This window comes from Leopardus geoffroyi, chromosome A1 (genome assembly GCF_018350155.1).
Source record: "Leopardus geoffroyi isolate Oge1 chromosome A1, O.geoffroyi_Oge1_pat1.0, whole genome shotgun sequence".
NCBI classification, from domain to species: domain Eukaryota; kingdom Metazoa; phylum Chordata; class Mammalia; order Carnivora; family Felidae; genus Leopardus; species Leopardus geoffroyi.
This window is the reverse complement of record NC_059326.1, coordinates 172,878,100-172,895,203: the sequence shown is the minus strand read 5'-3', so window position 1 is coordinate 172,895,203 and position 17,104 is coordinate 172,878,100. Positions and strand designations below refer to the sequence as shown.

At 54.6% G+C, this 17,104-nt stretch overlaps 1 protein-coding gene across 5 annotated transcripts; it reads right to left on the bottom strand.

Annotated features, from left to right (window-relative positions):
* PDLIM7 (PDZ and LIM domain 7) lies at nucleotides 1–17,102 on the bottom strand. 5 transcript variants are annotated; one of them, XM_045447083.1, is made up of 12 exons: nucleotides 17,002–17,102; nucleotides 13,092–13,243; nucleotides 12,981–13,011; nucleotides 12,377–12,495; nucleotides 11,575–11,711; nucleotides 11,377–11,413; nucleotides 10,282–10,352; nucleotides 9,886–10,123; nucleotides 8,710–8,890; nucleotides 703–823; nucleotides 495–610; nucleotides 1–339 (listed from the first exon to the last, which is right to left on the bottom strand). In XM_045447083.1, the coding sequence occupies exons 1-12, from the start codon at nucleotides 17,095–17,097 to the stop codon at nucleotides 253–255; spliced, it is 1,386 nt and encodes a 461-aa protein (XP_045303039.1). In that variant the 5' UTR covers nucleotides 17,098–17,102; the 3' UTR covers nucleotides 1–252. The 5 variants fall into 5 exon arrangements, with proteins under 5 accessions (XP_045303039.1, XP_045303049.1, XP_045303058.1 ...); XM_045447093.1 differs by having other exon boundaries at nucleotides 10,282–10,343; XM_045447102.1 differs by lacking the exon at nucleotides 12,377–12,495 and adding an exon at nucleotides 11,959–11,975.
* Between the last annotated feature and the right edge of the window lie 2 nt (nucleotides 17,103–17,104).

Sequence of the window (17,104 nt, the reverse complement as noted above, 5' to 3'; positions counted from 1 at the left end):
TAGCTGGATATAGGTTTATTGTGGCACTGAATGTGAACAGGGATTGGTGTGGCCAGCACCGATGTGTGGTGGTGGTGGAGGGAGTGGGGGGAAATGGAGGGGGTAGGGCAGGGCCCAGGGAACCCCAGGCTCAGGCCAGGAATTGGGGTTGGGGTGACCTTTGCCAACCCTATCCAGAAATCTGGGGTGATGACTCAAGAACTGGCAATCCCTCTGGCTGGGCTGGATGAGGCAGCAGTGGATGGGAGGGGCTCACACATGGGAAAAGGCGTGGCTCTTGCAGAGGGGCTTGTCCTTCTTGGAGTAGAAAGTCTTTCCTTCCAGGTTGATCTGGCATATCTGAGGACAGCCAAGGTCAAGTCACATGCGGTTGGGGGTGGCAGGAGAGTCCCCGTCCCAACCTCTCAGGAATTCCAGAGGCAGGGGGTGGGAGGGAGGCTGGTAAAGAACATGGCACAGGGGTGAGACCCAAGTCCAGGGAAGGGGGCACTCACCGCACACACGAAGCAAGTGTCATGCCAGCTGAAGCCCAGCGCCTCCAGGAAGCGGTCCCCTGCATCGATCTTGAAGTCACAGCCCCGGCATTTCGTGCCAAACATCTTCTCATAGTCTGAGGATGGAGGCAGAGAGGAAGGGGGCACTGGGTTCTGGCCTGCCCCACCCCCATCCCTTATCCGTGCCCCCCCTTCGCCACCCCCCTACCTCGCTCGCAGTAGGGTGCGCCTTCCTCCATGTAAAAGGCCCTGTTCCGAATGGGCGTCTTGCAGGCCGCGCAGGTAAAGCAGTGCACATGCCAGGTCATCTTTAGGGCATGCATGATCTCCTAGGAGGATGCTACAGTCACCAGGCAGCTCGGCCCCTCCTCTCCAGAGCTGGGGACACAGGAAGGCTGGCCTTGGGCCCTCTTCCTTCCTGTGGTAAATGTTACATCTGCACATACACCATTCTCACTCTGCCTCCGGCCCTGAGGTCTCCCTGTGGATGTCCACTATGTTTCTGAGATTTGCTGTGTCCAAATCTCAGTTCCTAACCTCTGTACCCCAAACCTGCCTCCCCGACAGCTGTCCCTATCTCAGTTGACAGCAACTCCATCCTTCCATCTGCTCAGGCCATATGCCCTGCTTTCTCTCATGCACCACATCGGATCTTCCAGGAACTCCTGCTGGGTCCGCCTTCAAGGTGAATCCAGATCTTGCCCACTTCTTACTTCCTATCTGACGTGGGATGTGAACCTCAGGCACCCCTGGCCTTGGTGATGCACAGTAACACTGACTTCTGAGCTCCTCCTTCTGCCCCTACAGACTGATACCAACCTGAGTGAGACCACATTCCCCTCTGCTCGAATGCCTCCCTGCCTTTCCCTCTGGCCTCTGTATCCTCTGAGCTCCCCACATGGCCTCTTGCCTATGGTTGATGCACCGGGCCCGCCAGTCTTGGGGCTTCACGCTGGCTGTCCCCTCTGCCTGGACTGCTCTACCCCAGGTATCTCCACGTCTCACCCCTCACTGCCTTCAAGTTTCTGCTTCAATATCCCTTTCTCCATGAGGCCCGTTCTGACAACACCAGTTAATACTTCCTAATCTGCCTTTCCTTTTTTTTTTAATTAAAAAAAATTTTTTTTAATGTTTATTTACTTTTGAAAAAGAGAGAGACCGAGCACGAGCAAGAGAGGGGCAGAGAGAGAGGGAGACACAGAATCTGAAGCAGACTCCAGGCTTCAAGCTGTCAGCACAGAGCCTGATGCTGGGCTTGAACTCACAAACTATGAAATCATGACCTGAGCTGAAGTCAGATGCTTAACCGACTTAAGCCACCCATGTGCCCCCAATCTGCCTTTCCAATGCCATGTTCCCAATACTTTTAACTCTGTTCTCTTTATCCCTGAACACTTTTACTAACACACCACCAAGTAATTTACTTATTGTGTCTACGGCTTATCATCTGCCTTTCCTCCCTTCTTCCTGCTCAGATGTAAAGTCCAGGAGGGAGCGAGTTGTGACTGTTCTATTAGTGGATATACTGTAACAGTGCCTGTCTCTGTGGGTGCTCATCAGCAAATATTTGAGAGTTAACCTGCACTACTGGAGTGGGAGGAAGCAGAGGCTCAGGGAGAGTCTGTGCTCTCACTGGCCTCGGCTGTCAATCCTGAGGACCCTTGGGCCAACCAGGGTCAGCAGCATTCAGATCTAGAGCAGGCAGAGGGCAGTGTGGGGCTTTGAGGGGGTCGGATCTGTGGCTCCAACCAGACCTTGCTTCTTAGCTGGGTAACTTGGCCAAGTTACCTCCTCTTGACAGTTGGTTCCTTCCCTTGTGATCTGGGAACCTAATCCCAGCCTTGCAGGTTGTTGTAAGAATGCTCCTACAGGGGCGCCTGGGTGGCTCAGTTGGTTAAGTGTCCGACTTCGGCTCAGGTCATGATCTCGCGGTTCGTGAGTTCAAGCCCCGCGTCGGGCTCTGTGCTGACAGCTCAGAACCTGGAGCCTGTTTCAGATTCTGTGTCTCCCTCTCTCTCTCTCTGACCCTCCCCCGTTCATGCTCTGTCTCTCTATGTCTCAAAAACAAATAAACGTTAAAAAAAAAAAAAAAAAAAAGAATGCTCCTACATTTATGTTGGGGGTCCCAGACCCTGTGCCTGCCAAGGTGTCATTGGGGGAGCACCTATTTCTGCCTGTAGGGATGGTGAAGACCAGTTTGTGCAGAAATGCCTGGAAGGGTCAGGTTGAAATCTAGGTGTTAAAGTGAAATCTGATTTTCAAATGGTGCCCACTAATTTATTATTATTTTTGTTGTTGTTTATTTATTTTTGAGAGTGTGTGTGTGAGAGTGTGAGCAGGGGAGGAGCAGGGGGAGGGGGTGGACAGAGGATTCGAAACGGGCTCTGTGCTGACAGCAGCGAGCCCAATGGAGGGCTTGAACTCACAAACTGCAAGATCATGACCTGAGCCAAAATTGGACACTCAACCAATTAAGCTACCCAGGCGCCCCTATTGCCCATTAATTTAAAAGGACAATGTAGACCAAGCAAGACATGTGGGCGGCACCTAGCTCTCAGATGGCCTATCTGTGCCCTCTGCATCTATGTCACATCTCACATATACCTCACAACCATCCTGGACAGGAAGTTACTGTCACCATTTTAGTGAGGCCCAGAGACAGTGACTTGCACCAGGTTCACATAGTCAAGAGATGGTAGAAATGGGTTTTGTGCCCAAGTCTGGCTAGCTTCAAAGCGGGCTCTTCCCACTGTCTGGTGTTGCCTCTTTTCAAGGAGCGGACAAAGGGTCCAAGGGAAGGAACTTGGCTGCAAGCTGGCAGGACAGGGGGCTCGGGCAAGAGCATGGGCAGCCCAGAGCTGGGTCCAGTGGATGTGTGAGCAGGGAGGCAGATTTCTGCTGGTATCCAGAAGAACCTGTAAGTCAGTTACCAGTGTTTATTTTACGCCCTAGTTCCTAAATCTGTCTGCCTCTCCCATCCCCACTGCCCTGACCCAGGCCCCAGCAGCCTGTTCCCTTCCCTAGCTCTGTTTCCCCCTCCCCAGAGGAAGCTTGCTGCAGCACAGCTGACCTCATCAGCCCCAGCTCCAATCTCCTAACACGGCCCCCACTCACCTCTTCTGCCTCATCTCACACCCTTCCCAGGTGTTACCTTGTGATACAAGCTATTCCTTCTGCTTGGAGTGCTCTTTCCTGACCCTTCTTCAAGCTAATTCCTACTCATTTTTAAAGTTCAGCTTAGAGGCCACTTCCATCCATTCCTTCAACCATTTGACCACCTCCTGTACACAGAGCCCAATCTAAAGCAAGAGCAAAACAGCCCTGGTCCCAGCCCATGGAGTTCACACCTGGGGAAAAGATGGGGCAAAAGGACTGGGAAGTAATGAGCAAACTGTGGGAGCCCTAGCCTGGTAGAAGGATTACGTCTCATGGGAGGTGTTCCTAAGGAAATGATATGAGTCCAAGATGAGAAGGAACAAGATAAAAAGGGTGCTAAACTAGTATTCCTGGTGGAGAGGACAGAATGTGCAAAGGCCCTGTGGTAAGGAAAACAGCACACTAGCAAAATGAAAGGGCCCACATGACTGGAGCACTGGAGAGGGGCTAGTGATGAGAGGTGAGCCTAAAGAGTATAGGTTTCCAAGGGCACCTATGTGACTCAGTTGGTTGAGCGTCTGACTCCTGGTTTTGGCTCAGGTCATGATCCCAGGGTCATGGGATCAAGCCCTGCATCAGGCTCCGTGCTGAGTGTGGAGCCTGTTTAAGATTCTCTCTTTCCTTCTCTCTGCCTTTTCTCTGCTTCGTGCTCTTTCTCTCTCAAGAAAGAAAGAGAAAGAACGAAAGAACGAAAGAAAAGAGTATAGGATTCCAGATGCGGTCCCCAAACCAGGGTAGGCCCCATCTAATGTGTCACTCATGCTGTGCTGCTTCCCTCCACCTCCACTGAGACAATTTGTCCTGTATTTCTCTCCTCGTGCTCCACGCTGATCTCCCAGGGCAGGCACAGTTCTGAGCTCTGGGTGCAGACAGGGCATGGAGCACCCAGCAGGTTGTGGAGGTAAGCTTCCTTCACCTTCCCCCCAGGGTGAGGTGGGGGCTTCCTAGAGTTTGTCAGGCCCTGAGTCCTTGTAAGAGGGGAAGCTAAGGGCCCCTGAGTTTCTGTGGAACATTAGCCTGAGTTGGGGCACGAGAGGGTTTGCCACCCAAGGCTTACTCCAGGACCTGGGAGCCAGCCAGGCCCTATTAGCCTTGGCTTCCCATCTGTGGCCTGGGTGATAACCCTGCCCACCCGGGAAGGGGGAGTGAGGTAGGACAAGAGTGCAGTGTAACACAGACAGAGCAGTCATTGAACAGGAGGGCCTTGATTTGTAGATGCCCAGCTCAGGAAAGGTTCTGGGATCCAGCCCATTCTGTTAAAACAGTCTAATGGGGTGTGGCCTAGGCTGGCTGGGAAATGACTATGATCTTGGGCAAAATTCCCTCATCTAAAAGACGGGAATACCAAACTGACTTCCTATAGTACAATTGTGAAGCCGGATGCCTACACACTTTAAGTGCACCACAACACAAATTGGCATTACAGTGACAAAGACTGTGATCATATCCAATTCCCCCTTCCTGTCTACTGATGGAACCTCCATTTTTTGCTGGGCACATGACTGCCCCAAAGATACTATATTTCCCAGCCTCTCTTACAGCTCAGCAGGGTCAAGTGACTGGGATTTGGCCAATGGGATGGAAGCACAAGGGTTGGGTGGCAGCATCTTCTAAAGATGGCTGCCACAAGACTTCAATTCCTACTTCCCTTCCCAGCTTCCTGCTGGCTGAAACGTGGAGATTTTAGCTGAGGCTCAAGGGTCTTCTTGGACTGTTTAGTAAGCCTGTGCTGAGAATGGCCAAGGATCAAGATACAGAAGCCTAGATCTGTCTACTAGTCCTGGACTGCCCACCTCTGGACTTTCTTAAGTGGGAAATAAGCTGCCACTATTTTGAGTTTTCTACTGCTCATGCTCAAAGTAATCCTTACTAATATGAACATCACCACAGAGCTCTCTGGCCACATCTGGTACCTCCGCCTCTGTATCCAGAAATAAGGAGAGGCATGAATGTCAGGAAGAGCCCAAGTGGGGAGTCAACAGTGCCTGGGGCCACTCCAGCATAGCTCTCATGCTCTGTAACCTTGGGCAGTTTCTCCTCCTCTCTGGGTGTCAATTTCCATACATATGCAACAGGAACCCCTTTAGCTTTCACCCTGCCTGTTCTGCCCCCTTTGCCTCTGACTGTACCCTTGGCTCCTGACATCCTCTGAGTCTTCCCATCCTAGTGTGAGCTCCTGCGGGCAGGGCCTGTTACTTCACAACGTGTCCTCAAGCATGGGTCACACTATCTGGCACACTGCCCACACTTAAGAGAATGAATGGGGGAAGGCAGATGGCCCATCACTCTTTGCTCATGACACACACTGACCAAAGTCCCAAGCCTGGCTCCTGTTGGCAGCTAGGTTGCCCTGCAGAAAATATGGCCAGGCTCTACTGTGTGCTTAGCTTCAGTGGGAAGAACAGGATTTTTTAGTGTTTATTAACTTTGAAAGAGAGAGAGACAGAGAGAATCCCAAGCAGTCCCTACACTATCAGTGCAGAGCCCGACGCAGGGCTCAAACCCATGAATCGTGAGATCATGCCTGAGCCAAAACCAAGAGTTGGACACTTAACTCACTGAGCCATCCAGGCACCCCAGGATTTTTTAAATCAAGATTATTATTATTTTTTAAAATGTTTTTATTTATTCTTGAGAGAGAGAGAGCATGAGCAAGGGAAGGGCAGAGAGAGAGGGAGACAGAGGATCTGAGGCGGGGCTCTGTGCTGACAGCAGTGAGTCCAATGTGGGGCTGGAACTCACGAACTGTAATATCACGACCTGAGCCGAAGTTGGATGCTCAACCGATTGAGCCACCCCGGAGCCCCGGAAAGAACAGGATTTTGAATCACAAATTTGTGTGTCTGCATTTCCGGCTTTGTCACTCCATAGTTCTATGCCTTTCAGACACATTGAGTTACCTGTCAGTTTCTGTCCTCTCATGCACTGACATGGCAGACACTATGGATTGGCCTCCCCAAAGCCTGTCATGACCCTCTTCCTTTTCCCCTTCCTTTCTTATGGGAGACAAAGGCTAAAATACTGAGTTTGCCAAAATCCCCCACAGCCCAGGTGCTCATAGGATAACAATTCCAAACACAGAGATGAAGATGCAAGTTTCTGGTTTTTCTTCCAGAGTCAAAAAGCAAAACCTTGTTAAAATAATGCCATTTGGCCCTTCCCTCTCCTTCCTGCCTGAATATACAAGAATATCAGGCCTGGGGCTTGAGTAGTCATCTGGTAACCATGATATGATAGGCTTGGGGACAAGGGTCCACATGCTAAGGATTTCTGAGCCAAAGGCAGGAAAAGACTAATAGGCATCCTTAAGCTGCTGTTTCAGCTCTGGAATTCTTTTTATTTATTTTTATTTTTTTATTTTTAAAATTCTTTAATCTTTATTCGCTTTTGAGAGACAGAGCATGAGTGGGGGAGGGGCAGAGAGAGAGGGGGGACACAGAATCCAAAGCAGGCTCCAGGCTCTGAGCTGTCAGCATGAAGCCTGAGACGGGGCTCGAACCCACGACCCATAAGATCATGACCTGAGCCAGAGTCGGATGCTCAACTGACCGAGCTACCCAGGTGTCCCTCTGGAATTCTTTTTAAATGTTTATTTTTTTTTATTTTTGAGAGACAGACTGAAAGCAGAGGAGAGGCAGAGAGAGGGAAAGAGCGAGAATCCCAAGCAGGCTCCACGCTGATGGCAGAGTCTGATATGGGGCTTGAACTCACGAACCGTGAGATCATGACCTGAGACGAAGTCGGACGCTTAACCAACTGAGCCACCCAGCCACCCCAACTCTGGAATTCTTATGGCTGAAGTAAATAACCGCTTCTGTTTAAATCTCTGCAGTAGGGTTTAGTTATTGCAGCTGAATGCAATCCCACAGACACAGCCAGCATCTCTTATTTTGGCCTCATCAGCACCTACCTTCTTTCTTTGGGTAATGTCATCTTGTTTTATTTCAGGGAACCAATCCTCCCTCACTCAGTCTATGGTTCAGGTAGGGCTGCCTGACCCCTGCTTCAGTGGGTGTCACCTGGGCTTGGCTAATCCGAGTCCTAGGGATTGGTCTAGAGATGGGCATGTGACACAAGCTATTCCAGTGAGCATCAGCACCGGGCCCCTTGACGCATCAGCTTGCACGGAGGTGCAAGTTTCTCTTTGCAGTGCTAAGCTGGGGAGATGTAACCCTGGCACCACTGTGGCACCATCTTTGCCACCTTCTTGGGAAAAGTACGCGGGCAACAAGGCCAACGCAGACAAAAACATGCAAGTAGTGGAAAAAGTCCTGATGACCCCGAGACCTGCAGTCAGCAGGGCCTGAAGTTGGTGCCCCTTGGGCGTTCTGATTATTTGAGCTGATACACATATCCCTCGCTTTTCGAATGTCAATGTTACACCACCTCACTTTTATGAGAGACCCGCCAACTGAAAGGAATCCGATAAGGAATTTTGCTTTTAGGAAGAAAGGCGAAAAGTGAAAACAGCGTTCAGCGTTTTGTTTTGTAGTGAGCCATTACTGAGGCAGCACACACCCTGTACCCTGAGCAGCAAGCGGCCCCGCCCAGCTCCTTCCCTGGAAACCACACTCAGCATCTCAGCATCAAGCAGCCACAGTTCTGAACTGTGTCTATGAGCATCTGTGCTTTATCTCAATTTACTTCGTGCATCTGTTAGCAAGATGTGTCCTAAGGTACCAGAAAAGCCTACAAGAGGTTATTTTTTGGGTCTGGGAATGCTCAAGTCTTTTTTCCATATAAATGAACAGTACTTGCTTCTTCACTTTATGCCATTTTGGCTTGGGAAAGTTTTCATAGGAACACTCTACTTTCAGAGAACCGGGGAAACCTGTACACTCTTTCTTGCTTGAGCCCCTCTGAGCAGGATTTTGGTCATTTGTTAAGAGGATCCTGGTTAACACAAAATGAGGCCAATGTAGCAGTCTGTTTATGAAGCTGCTAAGGATCCAAAGGGCTCATGACAGGAGAGCCTCTAGGCCTAAGAGTTGCTCAATAGTACTCCTCAATGCTGACAGGGTCAGATTCACCCTCCCACCCACCTGCCAGCCCTACTCACGCCTGTGATCTTCTTCTTGCACTTGGCACAGCTGGGTGCATAGCGCACATCATAGCAGGGGGGGCAGAAGATGGCACCCTTCTCCTCAAAGAAGCCGCCCTCTTCCAGGACCTTCCCACACTGGCTGCACACAAATTCCTCAGGGTGGTATGCATGGCCCAGTGCCACCAGGTAGCGGCCCCTAAGAGGGAGGCGAGGGCAGTAAGTGGGAGTGTATGCAGAAGAGGTGGGGGGTCCTGGCCAGAGCCCAAGTGGGTTTAGTGAACACCTGTTCTGAAGCCTGGAAGGGAAACCCTTTCTCCCAATTTTCCAAATAAAGGAGAAACAGGCTTGGGAGGTGACCCAAGTGATGACACAGTGATGAAACTGTGCTTTGATGACAAGAGATGGGGACAGAGGCAGCATTGGAATAAGGAGGGTTACATTGGTTGGGGGCGGCTGACTTGGGCCTAATGAGACAAACCAGAGGAGTTGGTGCCTGGGGACGGGAGGCCCAGAGTGCCCATCAGCTCCGAAAACCAGTAGGTACCTGAGCCGACCCTGGTGCCCACCCTGTCCCACTTGCCTAGTCCATCTGGCCTGGAGAATGGCCTGCAGGTCCCAAATAAATGAGGGTGTCTGAAGAAGGGGATTCTCTGCAGAGCCTGAGAGCTGACAGGAGTCGAGAGCAGTGCAAGACCAGGGCTGAGAACTACCAAGATTCTAGAAGCCAGCATACTGACTCTGGGGGGCTGAGTGACCTTGCTGGGCCCCAGGGAACAGTGCAAGGAGAGAGAGGCCTCTGGCCTGTCTACTCTGAGAGCAGAGATTTGGCAGAGACCAAGTGAGCAGGAAGGAGAGGCAGAGGAGCTGGGAGGGGCAGGCCCTTCCCTGCCCAGACAGCAGCCTTTCTAGGGGTGCTGCTTGAATGTATTGTTGGTACTTCCTCCATTTCAGCAGGGCAAACACTGATAGAGGCTGATGCAGGGTGGGGTGGGGGAAGTAATGCAGGATGCAGAATCTGAGGACCTAGGCCAGGTCCCTGCCCCCACTGCAACTGGGAACTGAATCCTTATCCTCCCACAGTGACAGCTGAGATGAGTGGGGAGGCAGACGGGGGAGCAGAGGTCGGAAAGATGCCAGGGCCAGGATTTAGGACAGGAAAGGCCAGGATAGGAAAGGAACCGGGCCACCCACCGGATGACCTTGTGGCACTGGTGGCACACGGGAGTCTTGCCATTGCTGCCACCACCTGCTCCTGTGCCTCCTCCAGTGGCTGCCTGCACGATGGAGGTGCGGTTCTGCAGAGGTGTGGGTGTGGCTGGCTGGCTGTGCCGGGTCAACACCGTGCTGGTCTTGTCCGGGGCGTAGCGCTCAGCAAATGCAGGGTCCACAGCCCAGGGTGGGCGGCTAGTGGGGCTGGGGGTGGTAGGGCCTGCCAGGGCCAAGGAAAGTGGCTCCAGGGGGTTGCCCAGGGACCCCAAGTGTCAGAGGGTTGAGCCAGGGGCAACTTGGAGCCCCCCCCCCCCCCTCACCCTGCATGCCCCTGGAGGCTACCCACCCTTCCCAAGGCCCAAGCCCACTCTCTCTCACCAGGCCAGGGTTCCTGGGGTGTAGCTGAGGCTGGGGCTGGGGCTTCTGTCCTGGGCACCTGGCTGCAAGATCTGCCATTCAAGGCCCTGTATGGCTGGAGCTCCTGGCATGGCCCCACCCCCCAACCTTGGTCTTCCTGGCCCCATGGGAGATGACTGGGTACATGAGAGTTGCTGGGCTGGACTCCAGGTCCCACTGGGATAGGTATGTGTAGGGCAGCTTCTCCTAGTCAGGTTCTAGCCATCAGGTCTGTTGTGTGGGACTGGGAGGTGGAGAAGAGCTTTCCCTTCTGAGGCAGCTCTTGGGGCTTCCTCATTCCAGAGATCTAGCTCTGATGGCAGGTACTACCCCTCACTGAGACCCAGACTGGCATGGCCCACACTGGGTTTGAACACCTAACACCCCCACACCCAAAACAAGCCCACAAAGATAGAAGACAAAGGCGGAGAAAGCAGGGCTGAGAATGTTTATTTCCATGCCTAAGCCAGCACAGACCTGGCAGATAGCAGTACCATAGGGCAAAGAGGGAAGGCAGTGTCAGACAGAGCCAGGCTCTCTGCCAGGCCAGCAGGAGGCTCAGTCCAGGGGCAGGAAAGGAGTGGGTAGGCAGAAGCTGCAGCAACCAAGGGGGGTGCCCTCGGTGGGAGGAACAGAAGAGAGAGGCAGAGAGGGCAGCCGGCCGGTGAGGGCCAAGCTACGACTGCACGTTGAGCACGTGGGCAGAGCGCTGGTGGTGCCAGTCCCGGAGGCGGGTGTAGCGTGGGCTCTGCAGCTCCAGGACATACTTTTCCCTGGGGGGGCAGAGAGAGAAGAAGGAGGAAGTAGAAGGAAGGAGGTGAAAGGGAGGAAGGGAGGGAGGATGGAAAGGAGGAAGGAAGGAAGGGAGAGAGGAAGGAGGGAGGGAGGGAGGGAGGGAGGGAGGCAGGGAGGAAGGAAGGAAGGAAGGAAGGAAGGAAGGAAGGAAGGAAGGAAGAAAGGAAGGAAGGAAGGAAAATGGAGAGCCCTGGTTGTGGACCCTCAGAAGCAGACATAGGGCAGTGGCTGGAATGGAAGAGACAAGAGATAAGAAAGAGGGGCTACTGCCCATCCTTTTACCTTGATTTCTTCAGGTGTTCCTCATCCGGGTCTTGCACTGAGAGGGCAGAGGCAGGCATTGACCAAGGGAAGACAGAAGGCCACCCCAGCCCTGAGCCCTGGCAGAAGGTCACAGGGCACCAGAGCAGGCTCCATTTGAGCCCAGGCCCAGGCTAGGGGCCAGCAGGAGAGTCCGCCCTGCCCTGGGCTGGCACTTACTGAACTCGGTGCCCGTGAGGTGGGCAAGGATGCGGAAGGAACGGGACTGGCCTGTCCCGGGCCGAGGCCGCCAGTCCTCTGTGTCCTCCATCAGCCGCTGCTTGCTGGCATCTGGAACCAGCGGCCGGAGCGGCTGTCTGTGGGGAGGGCGTGGCTCAGAACTTCATGCTGGGGGTGGGTAGTGGGGGCAGCCCCTCCCAGCATTGGTGCATGTGGGCTATGGTGCTTAGGAGAGTGGAGGAGGGCAAGGTCAGGGCCCTGCTAGGTGAGGGGTGGGGAGGGTAGCTATGTGAGAGGAAAGGAGGGCAGCTAGGGTAGGGAGGGGCCACCGCCCAGAATGCCAAAAGGAAGGAAGAAAGGAACAGGCAGAGGGGGCTCACTGACTTGTCAGGGGTCTGCACCTGTGAAGGAAATAGACAGATGGACAGATAAAGGGACAAAGGGACAGACACAAGGAAGAAGAAAAATGGCAAGGGGTCAGAGTAGCCAGGGGCAAGGCTGTACTGAGTGTCTGGGGCTCAGTTGGCCCGACACCACACCCCAATCCCAGGCCACCAGTGGGGGGGCCCTGCCTAGTTCAGAGCCTCCAGGAGGGCAGACCCTGGGCAGGAGCCACACCCTCAGAGGAGCCCTGTATCTACAGCCCCCGCCCCGGCCGCCAGGGGTCACTGCCGCACGGATCTGCCTCATGGTTCCAGCCGGGCTGAGGCGCAACGCAGACTGAGCAGCAGCGCGGGCAGCGGGCTTGGGGCCTTGGACAGATGGCGTGGGCGTGAGAGGTTGGTGGGCAGGACCGACGTACCCATTCTGCTGCAGGGCGCTGTCAGCGGGCGGGGGCGCCCCAAAGGGCCGGGCCGTCTTGTTGAGGGAGGCGCTGGGTGCAAAGGTGTACCGCGGGGGGTCCGCGGCAGGGGCCAGGGCCTGGGCGGAGACAGAGCCGGGCAGGGCGGGCAGGGAGGACGCTGGGCAGGGGGAACGCTCAGCCGGAGGTGAATGCCCCCCTGGCGTGTTGTGGAGAGGACAGCGGTGCTCCAGCCCCACCCCCACACATCTGGACAGAGGCCTAGGGGAGGTGGGGGGGTGCTCAGGTTTCAAGGGGCCCATTTGGGAGGAATGATCTCAGCCCACGCGGGCCAAAGGGCAGATGAGTACGGCTTGTAGCACAGGCCAGCGGAAGGCAGCGGACAGACAGGCAGTCATGCATGGTGCCCAGACCGTGCGGCAGCCCCTGGACCAACTCCCAGTCTCCCAGACTCTCCCAGCTCTGGCCCCATCCTCTACTCCAGGCCAGGGATGGAAGTATCAAGGCTCCTAGTTGCCGGGGAGGGCAGGTCAGCCCAATAGTCCAATCCTACCCCTCCAACCACCCAGATGTCTCGCTCACATGTCCCACGTCCGTTGCCTACCTTCTGCGGTTTGCTCTGAGCCGGCTGGGCCCTGGAGGAGAAGGGGAAGGGGTGATAGGAGGCCTGGCCTGAGGGTGCCCCCATCCACCAGACAGGCCAGGGCCCTTGTACCTGCTTAGACCCAGGCTGAGGCGCTCCCCACAGGCACGAATCTTGTTCTGGGCTTCAATGTGTGTGAGGCCCCCTGCATTCTCACCATCGATGCTCAGCACCCAGTCACCCACAGCCACGCCTGCCTGTGAAGCTTTGCCTCCAGGAGTCAGCTGCAGACAGATGGAAGGTCATGGAGGCCCAAGCCTCTGCAGACCAAACTGAAGCCAACATTAGTCAACTCTGCTTAAGCTGCCCCACTTCTAGAACCTGGAGGCCTTTTCATTCAACATATTTCTGGGCAGCTGCTGAATACTAAAACAATCTGGGAGGGGGGGAGTTCACCTGAACCTCACAATCACCCCAATCACTATTTAGTTGTTTGTTCACCTCCATGATCCTCCTCCCCGCAGCCCAGAAACTGCTATGATGTCAACAAGCAGCCACCTTCAGATTAAACCCCAAGCTTCTCAACTTCAACCACAGCCCTTGAACCCCCTGCTGGCCTCCTGCCTGGGCTATTTCGCCCACCCTCTGTCTTGTGCATATGGTGAGCTCCTCTGTGACGCTGAGAGGTGCTCTCACTGACCTCTTACAATCCCAGCACCCTGTCCTGCAGCCATCTGCAGGGATCTGCCAGGACCCTTTGAGAGCCAGGAACAGGCCCCCATCATCTCCAGGTACCCCATGAAGTGCTTGAAAGGGGCCCAAGGTGTCAGCTAGGGCTGTAAAAGAGTGTCACCCCAAGCCTTCAATTGCCACATCACCCTCTTCCCTAATCCTTTGGGCTCTGCCTTGGGAATCTCTGGTTCCTGTGGCAAATAAGGTAATAGTGGCTGGCAGTAATGGTCACCACTAGCATGAACTGAGCCTGCCAGGAAGGACTTCTGGGAAGTGGTGGGCCTTGATGAAAGGACAACGGGATGTGTTGCCCAGGGGGTGAGAGAGTCTACTTAATGATGGCCTTGAGTGCTGGGGCGGGGAAGGAACCAGGACTTGGCCTTGAGGTTAGGAGGGGCCATCAGCAGTTTGAAAGCTCCAGTGGGGTATTTCCCAGACCCCTGATAGAGGTAACCCTGACAAATCCCACTGGACCCTACTGGCCCTCTAGCCTGGAGGCAGGGACCCAGAAAGGGGTGGGACAGCTGTTCATGGGTTTAAGCCCACAGGGCTGCCCAGGTTTCTGGCAAGAAGCATGGCATTAAGTAGACTTTTATGGGGGAAGTGCTGGAAGACAAATTCACACTTCATAGGTCGGGGCGGGCGGGTAGAACTGCGAGGTACTGGCTATCCGTGGCCCCAGGAGGCTCCTTAGTGGGCTGAAGCACAGACCGAGTTGAGGCAGGGAGAGGGGAGGTAGGAGGTTCCAGAGAGATCTCCAGAAGGCAGAGAGACCAGATGCAGAGACTGACAGCAAGACGGACTAGGGCAAGAAGAGAGAGCTGGCTCTATTGCATGCTTGGGAGGTTACAAGGGCAAAACAGCTGGGTGCCTCCTTCTTCATCTGCTACATGGTAACAAAAGCAGCTTACATTTATTGAGCATCTAGTACTGTCACATACTAACAGTGAATCTTCCAACAACCTGTGGAGTGGAGTCTCAGATTATATGCATTTTACACATGAGAAAAAAGACAGGTTATGTAACTTGCCTCAAGCTGCTCAGTTAGTCAAGAGGCAGGGCCAGGTCTGACGCTGACCTTAAGGCTCCACTAGTAGGCTACCTCTGCTGGGTGTTGGGACCCAACTCAGAGGTCAGCCCACCTAGAACAACTTGCTACTCTCTGGCTGGGTCTGGGGCCTAGATCTCTCTTGCTTTCAGTTCAATCCAACAACCCCTTATAATGAGCATAGAAAAGGGACACCCTTGAAAGGAAGTGACTTACTCAAGGTCATGGTGAGTCAATAGAAGGGAAACCTGGTCCAGCCACTCCCTACCCACACATGCTGACTCCTGGGAGGTGTGGGCTGAGCCTGAGGTAGATAGAGGTCTTGGGGGTGGGCAGGAGCAGCTGGCGCTCAGGGAGGGGTGGGGAATTGAGGGGTGGGAATTTCCTTTCCTGATTGAGGAGGATAGGAAGCACAAAAGGGATAGAGCAGTGATCAGAGAGGTGGAGAGAGAAGCAGGAGAAAACCCTGGGAGTGGGGTGGGGTGGGGTGGCTAGAGAAGCAGGGAGGCCTGAGGATTCAAGGAGGGGAAAAGCCAGAGGGCTGGACACTGCAAGGGGTGGGGGTGAGTCAGCCTGAGGGCTCCAATGAGCAGCCCAACCCCCAAGTCTCAGACATTACCTCATCTCCCAGGCCTGGGCCCACAGCCAGCCCTAGCCCCTCCCTCCTCCCTGGGGTCAGGGGGGAGGGAGGGGCTGGCCTACCTCAGAAAAGACCACCCTACCCCACCACCCATCAGAGCCCAGGTCCAACTCCAGGGCTGGGCTCAGCTTGTGGCCCCACCCACAGCTGGGGCTGCTGACAAGGAACCTCAGGCGCAGAGTGCCCCCAACAGGCCACATCTTAAAGTCCATCCCTCAGGCTACTATGTTGCCCATCTCCACCAATGAAGAAACTGAGTCTCAGAGTCCAGCCTATGGCTCCCCAGCCACAGTGGTCAGCACTTTCCTGGAAAGGGAGATGTAGAATACGTTCTCAGGGCTGGCAAAGAGTTGAAGATTGCGTAGAGGTGGGTTTGTGTAGTTGGGGGACCACTGCCGTAAGCTACCCAGGGGCAGGGCAGTTTCCAGGGGAACCCCATGGAAAGGTCCCTGGAAAGAACAGTGACCGCCTGCCTGCCCTGGCCACCAAGCCAACTCCCATAGACAAACTTGATCTTGGGGCCCTTCTCAGGCTGTGCAGTGCCTAGACAACCTTCTGGCCCCCACCAGACTATGCTTGCCTTGGGCTTCCTGCCAACAGTTGCCTGCCCACTGGGCTCATGGGTGGGCCTCTCTGGACAGGCGATGTGGGGGCAGGAAGTCCCTACCCCCTCCTGACCCTCAGGCCACAGACACCAGCCCAAAGGCTGGCCTCATTCTCTCTGGGCACCCTCTTTGTGTCCCACAACTGACCCTACAGTTGGAGCCATGGCCTCATGGTCACCCACTGAGGGGTCCACCGATGGCATTTAGGGGTTCAGGCCTCAGCCAGCCTTTTTCACCTCTGCAGACTCCAGCCACCAGCTGGCCATCCCAGCGTGGGGCTGCATTCTTGGGCTTATAAGGCAATACCCCTGCCACAGGGAGGAGCCAGCCCCTCAGCTCCGCCCCTCACAGGGAAGGCCCTCAGGAGCTGAAGTTAGAACCCTAGAGCCCCATTCCACACCCTTGCTTCGGGTCAGAGGCCACTGCATCCTAAATAGCACCAGGGGATGAAGAGAGAACCTCACAGAGGCTGGAGAGTGTCCTCCTCCCCACCAAACTGCAGACCATCCCAGTGCCTGAATTCAAATCCTTGCTTGCCAAGGAATCACTGAAAGGGCCCCTCCACCTCTCTGAGCCCTGAGTTCCATCATTTGGAAAAACAGGGTGACAATTGCTATTTCCCAGGTGGCAATGAGGTTGAAGTGAGATCCTGCAGTCAAGAGTGCTCTTCCTGAAGCCTGGCTCCAAGCACTGCTCCCTCAAGCAGGTTAGATACTTCCTGGAGACCTCAGGCTCCCCTGCTGCAGAATGGGCATCCCCCAGGGGCCTCAGATTTGGCCCCAGTAGCTTTGTGGAATGGCATCAAGTACAAGACAGTGCTGGGGAACTGTGGGTGCTCCTCTCCCAGTACACACCTGGTTGAGAGCCTTTGTGGTGGGTGCCCACCACATCTCTGGACCTAGATACCTCCTGCCCTACTGGACCTGGCTCACTCCTGCTCAGATTCTTCCCATCACCCACCACAGACTTGACACCCAAAGACCCCTGGGAATAGCACCTCCCACAACCTTGGCTCACCCGGGAGATGGAGAGGGGCACATTGAAGTCCTTGCCCCCCTGCAGCCGAAAGCCCCAAGGTGCAGGCCCCTCCAGCACCACCTTGAAGGAATCCATGGTGCCT

What these genes read in the sequence shown, in the direction of transcription:
- PDLIM7 (XM_045447083.1), bottom strand. Translation starts at nt 17,097, where the DNA reads ATGGATTCCTTCAAGGTGGTGCTGGAGGGGCCTGCACCTTGGGGCTTT. An exon ending in CTCAGCCTGGGTCTAAGCAG is followed by an intron (nt 13,012 to 13,091) that starts GTACAAGGGCCC and finishes CTTCTCCTCCAG; the next exon opens with GGCCCAGCCGGCTCAGAGCA. An exon ending in CGCACCCTACTGCGAGCGAG is followed by an intron (nt 611 to 702) that starts GTAGGGGGGTGG and finishes CTCCATCCTCAG; the next exon opens with ACTATGAGAAGATGTTTGGC.